General features: G+C 35.1%; 1 protein-coding gene across 1 annotated transcript; it reads right to left on the reverse strand.

Moving 5' to 3' along the window:
- Positions 1-2465: 2465 nt before the first annotated feature.
- Positions 2466-5989, reverse strand: LOC134247467 (heterogeneous nuclear ribonucleoprotein L-like). The gene is made up of 3 exons (XM_062729825.1): positions 5868-5989; positions 4652-4764; positions 2466-2538 (listed from the first exon to the last, which is right to left on the reverse strand). The coding sequence occupies exons 1-3, from the start codon at positions 5967-5969 to the stop codon at positions 2466-2468; spliced, it is 288 nt and encodes a 95-aa protein (XP_062585809.1). The 5' UTR covers positions 5970-5989.
- Between the last annotated feature and the right edge of the window lie 238 nt (positions 5990-6227).

The raw sequence follows: 6227 nt of genomic DNA on the forward strand, positions 1-6227 counted from the left end.
TAGCTTTCCCCTTTTTCATCCATTTGTCTGTCTGACCCTCTGTCTGTCAGTCTGTCTGTTTCACTTAAAGTTTATTTTCTGCACTAAGTCTTTTACAAAATATTTAATGATATTGCATATCTTTAGCTGACTTTTGATGTGCAAGTCTATCCAGATAAGTTATAGATTGCATTTCATTCCCCTTCAATGATTATAAAGGAATAAAAATTCATTAAAATTTTAAGTAATTAATTACATGCATAAGCGCTTCCATCATCTTGGGTTTGATGATAAAAAAAAAACAATCTCAATACATCCACTGGATTTGACATGCATTACATTTAAGCCTCATGATCTCAAACTCAAAGGGACTGAGAAACAAAAATTGAGATATCCAGAGATTTGAGATATAGAGGATAAAATGCAGAATAAGTCATTGGGACTTCCAAATCACTTTGGCATATCCATGGTAACAAGTAATGGAGATATTGGTGTTAGATATACTCAAGATCAAGTGTATATGATTTAGATGATAGTTGACATAGAAACAGCTGATTTTAAAGAAACATGCAAGTTTTCATATCAAATGACAATAGGCATACTAAGAGTAAGAAATAAGAATTCACATAAAATCAAATATTTCTATGGCCCTCCTACACCCTGGTTCATTTTTCTCTCCTTGTAATTAATGAATAGGCCAAACCTTCTGATATAATAACAACCAAATAAAGACACAAAGAAATTCTGGAAATGACTGGTCTGGATATTGATAATTATTGATTGTATAACTTTACAAAAATCTTTCAAAACATCAATAGAGTTGTTATCAAAACAACTAAAACTTAATACCATATTCATTATCAATAACATGTATGAAAAATATATGGTGTCACTGTTAATTAGCCTGGTTTGATAGAAATCCAACAGTTGACAATTGTTTCATAATAGGCACATCTTTTGTTCATGCTGCGAATGAGTTTATAACAAATTGTTTCATCATGTCACGAAATACTACTTAGCAAGTTTAGCAAAATAATGAGAGGTAAATTATGTCAAAAATATTTTTGTGGGAAATTACTATTGATAGAAATAATCTGTATTACATACAAACAAATGTAAAAAAAAATAATTAAAAGAAGTAAAAGGTTTGTATATGTGCTAAAGTGACCCTCTAGCTAGCTATTTGTGATGTATCTACCAAAGCATCCAGTTTTCAATCATCCCATCATCTTGTTAAATAGATAAATTGGAATGTCATTTATGGCCTATTGGGTCAAACTACTGCTTGTTAATTCGAAAATATTTCACTCATAGAGAGATGTCACCATATACCAGTGATGGGCTTCTAATTCGACCTTTACTTGGCAAATAAGGCCATTTGCAGTGAGGGATCTTTTATCGTGCAAACGCCCACTGTAACACAGGACCTCGGTTTTTAAGTTCTCATCTGAAAGACCCGCAACTTTCACCACCTATTTAATTTATCAAATTAGATCAGTCGCAGCTGACATTTAAACTTATGACCTTCCAAAAACGAAGCGAGCACTCTACTGAGCTACCATGACAGTCCGGTTCTGCCCATGGTTAAGAAGATTGTTTAAAGAATTTTTTCTTTATATTTTAATGTAAAACCTTGATTCCCCATTTTGACCCCCCTACCCATGGTCCAAGATTTGAACAATTTATTATCTACACTACCTCAGAAAGCTTACACATAAGTTTCAGCTTTTCTTGTTCAGTGGTTCTCTAAAAGAAAGATTCTAAAGATTGTTCCTTTATATTTCAATACATGTATAGAAATTTCATAGTGGCAAAATTTTTAAATATATGTTTTGAGTTATAAGATTCTCCCGATATAAAATAATTTTCAAAAATTAAATAATATGTTACTTATTAATAATCACTTTCATTTACATTCTAAATATTGCATGCATTTGTAAATCAAAATCTAATGGATCTTTATTTTCCATATGTGAATTAGTTTAGGATATTTTTAAATGGATGTTTTTCATTAAAAACTAAGAATAGTGATACCCTTATTCTTTGTTTATAAAGAAGAAATTTGACAATAATAGTGACGTCTTTGCTTTGTTTATATTGAGGAGATTTGACAATAATAGTGACGTCTTTGCTCTGTTTGTGAAGACTGAAGATTTCACAATAAATGTTATAAGGGACATAACTCTGTCTAAAATGGATAGATCGTACCCAAAACAGACCATTACCCAGATATTCTTATGATAAATCTGTATACTAAATTTCACTTCAATATGTGCAACCTCTGCGAAGAAAACGAACGGAAACTGATTGTGGACGGACAGTTAGACCAACTGACTGACCAAAAGCAGCAGATTTAAAAAAGCTGAGATAGACAGATGGACAGACATGAATGCCTTACAATATTTCCACCATCTTAAAGTTCAAGGCCCAATTTCTGGGTAAGAATTGATTTTTCTTTTGTTTTTCTACATTTGCAAATGTTAAAATTATGTTAAAATAATAATACTTACTTCAAATTCAACCAAGGCTTGGTGTTTTCTTGGCATCAAAACTATATAGCTGCAAAAGAACAAGTAAAATTTTTAAAACAAGTCCTTTTTTGAAGCAAGATTTACAGTGGAGCCTCATTTATCCGGACGCTTTGGTTCCTATTCAATTTGTCCGGATATGTGAAGTGTCCTGATACCTGAATCACCAGTTATGCAAGACAATATAACATTCAAAAATTCCGTTCCGATGAAAAATCGTCCAGATACTGAAGCATCCGGATATCTGGCGTCCAGATATCTGAAGGTTCACTGTACATTATAATTAGTATATATTCATGTTATACTTTGATGACATCATCATATTAAACACCGGTAAAAGTAGAACTGTCCAAACGGGACAAAATACCCCCCGCTGGGTTTTTCAGAAGTAAGTTTTTCCATAAGAAAGATATGGACCGGACACGAATTATGAAATTTTTCTTCCAGTGACCTTGAAGTTCCCCAAATGACCTTGGGTCAAGGTCATGACACACCTTTGGGTCATGGGCAATCTTTGTGTGAAATGAGAACTACCAAGCTTATCCATAAGAAAGATATGGACCGGACACAAATTATAAACTTTTTCTTCCAGTGACCTTGAAGTTCCCCAAATGACCTTGGGTCAAGGTCATGACACACCCTTGGGTCATGGGCAATCTTTGTGTGAAATGAGAGCCTACCAAGTTTATCCATAAGAAAGATATGGACCGGACACAAATTATAAACTTTTTCTTCCAGTGACCTTGAAGTTCCCCAAATGACCTTGGGTCAAGGTCATGACACACCCTTGGGTCATGGGCAATCTTTGTGTGAAATGAGAGCCTACCAAGTTTATCCATAAGAAAGATATGGACTGGACACAAATTATGAAGTTTTTCTTCCAGTGACCTTGAAGTTCCCCAAATGACCTTGGGTCAAGGTCATGACACACCCTTAGGTCATGGGCAATCTATGTGTGAAATGACAACCTACCAAGTTTATCCATAAGAAAGATATGGACCTGACACAAATTTTGAAATTTTTCTTCCAGTGACCTTGAAGTTCCCCAAGTGACCTTGGGTCAAGGTCATGACACACCCTTGGGTCATGGGCAATTTTTGTGTGAAATGAGAACCTACCAAGTTTATCCATAAGAAAGATATGGACCGGACATAATTTATGAAATTTTTCTTCCAGTGACCTTGAAGTTCCCCAAATGACCTTGGGTTAAAGTCATGACACATTCTTGGGTCATGGGCAATCTTTGTGTGAAATGAGAACCTACCAAGTTTATCCATAAGAAAGATATGGACCCGACACGAATTATGAACTTTTTCTTCCAGTGACCTTGAAGTTCCCCAAATGACCTTGGGTTAAAGTCATGACACATTCTTGGGTCATGGGCAATCTTTGTGTGAAATGAGAACCTACCAAGTTTATCCATAAGAAAGATATGGGCCGGACACGAATTATGAACTTTTTCTTCCAGTGACCTTGAAGTCCCCCAAATGACCTTGGGTCAAGGTCATGACACACCCTTGGGTCATGGGCAATCTTTGTGTGAAATGAGAACCTACCAAGTTTATCCATAAGAAAGATATGGACCGGACACGAATTACGAACTTTTTCTTCCAGTGACCTTGAAGTTCCCCAAATGACCTTGGTCAAGGTCATGACACACCCTTAGGTCATGGGCAATCTTTGTGTGGAGCAGTAGATTCTATTGTCCCTCTGTAAGAAAGATATGGACCGGACACGTTTGCACAGACAGACGGACGTACGGACAGACGGACAAGGTGATTCCTATATACCCCCCCAAACTTTGTTTGCGGGGGGCATAATGATCCATAAAAATCAAGCAATTCAGATAACAAATGATGTCTTGAACAGCTGCTAACAAATATGCATCATTTAAGCCACTGATCACTTCATTTCACCCAAAAATCACTGTTTCATCATAAACATTTCCTGTGAATTTTCCTTCAAAAGTAAACAAAATACTTTTCATACTATTCAAAAATTAGTATCCTTTTTTAAAAAAAAAAAAACTGTATTATATGATTTTTTTAAATTAGCAAAGTAATAAAAAGGATTTTTTAAAGAAATATTCTATATTGACTTGACTGTCAGATTTTTTTTTTAATTACACCAACATCTCCGACTACCTGACTGTTCCAAACTGCTGCACGGCATCCTTGAGATCCTGTTCCAATATGTTCTCTGCCAGCCCTCTGACATGTACCACTTGGGATGGGGAGGGATTCAATGGATTCTCATCCTAAAAGGAATCAGAATCACAAAGTGGTACAAAATAACATATGAAATATTTATAAAAATACAATACAGAGTATAAACAAAGACGTAGGAGCCACAATATTCACCCCAGTCACTTTAGCCCTGCTGTTCTTCAGATTTAATCCTCCCATACCCACCCCAAATAACTATAGTACTGTGACAATGTTTGACACAATTTTATAGCTTTACCCTTGCCAAAGGAAGTGCAGAATTTGAACAGGTTTAACTCTGCACAATTTGGGAATGTTTGCATTATAAATATGATATAGTGTGGCCCTTTTCTCTTGAAAAGGTTTTTTTCCCTACTTATATACACTTGGTCTGGTATTTTTTTTTTACTTTGAACTGATCTGAGTTCTAAGAATTTTAGGGCTATATATAAATATAATCAGTTATTTTGTGCCCAACATATTTCTTGAATGAAATCATACATAAAGATCAGTTCTGGTCAATGTCTTGATGATACTACTGCTTGATAATATTATACCCATGCCTAACTTGATACAACAACAGTCTTCTACATAACCCAGGAGTTCAATGCCCGTGACCTGGTAAATTTGCAAGCAAGCATGTGAAAATTGCCAAATTACACATGTGAATTTTTTTTTCAGTGCATGTCTGCATGCATGCCAGTGCATGGCAGTGGCAAGGGATAGAGTTTTTTGAAAAGTGGAAAACAATGGTTGGTTGCGTCTATAATTACTCTATATTTCGATGCATTTGAAATTTTTGAAGCGATGGAATTTTTTAAGGAAAATCAATTCTGGGCACAGTTCTGCACACTTAAGGTTAGACACTTTCGTTTTCCCCAAAAATTCGGCTCTGAATCGGCGAGGGATGTAAAAAATCGTTGCATACCTGGTGTATATATATATAGAGGGGGTATATATATCACTCCAGTCTCTAATCAAGCATTTAACGGCTTATTGATAGAAATTCAGAGGCCTGTGGTAGTAGTCACAAACAACTTTCAATATTTTAGCTTTGTCACAAAAGAATGTTTAAAAATCACCAAATTTCACTATCATTAAAGTCTTTGCATTTTATAGAAAAAGTATTAAAGCATTAGGTATAACAGTATCTTACATTATCTCGTCTCTGTCGTTTTGAAACATGACCCTCGTATCCTGACGCCATCTTGACTTCTTTCGTTTTTGAGATTTTTACCGACATGCCGATCCCGATCATACGACCTCGTATATTGTTCACATTTCACCTTGCGTAGACTTTTTTTCCCCTCTCCTGACCGACTTTCAGCAATTAAGCTTCAGAACTGTAGCTCTCAAAAAAAAAAAAAAGATATTGAGAGACAGGAGAGCTACCTATAGAAAAAAATGTATATTTATATTGCGCAGCACAAAAAGTTGCGCCCATTTTTTGGTTTTATTTATTAAAATTCTTACCTCAACATACTGCACATAATCGATTTCCAAAAAATCTTTAGAC

This window comes from Saccostrea cucullata, unplaced genomic scaffold (genome assembly GCF_032062105.1).
Source record: "Saccostrea cucullata isolate Sc308-1 unplaced genomic scaffold, CSIRO_AGI_Scuc_v1 ctg20796, whole genome shotgun sequence".
Classification (NCBI taxonomy): Eukaryota; Metazoa; Mollusca; class Bivalvia; order Ostreida; family Ostreidae; genus Saccostrea; species Saccostrea cuccullata.

Bases quoted from the DNA above. Each gene is read 5' to 3' on its own strand.
- LOC134247467 (XM_062729825.1), bottom strand. From the start codon at position 5,969: ATGATCGGGATCGGCATGTCGGTAAAAATCTCAAAAACGAAAGAAGTC. The intron at 4,765-5,867 runs GTAAGATACTGT...GATTCCTTTTAG, and splicing joins AACGACAGAGACGAGATAAT to GATGAGAATCCATTGAATCC. The intron at 2,539-4,651 runs GTAGTCGGAGAT...GTTCTTTTGCAG, and splicing joins CAGCAGTTTGGAACAGTCAG to CTATATAGTTTTGATGCCAA.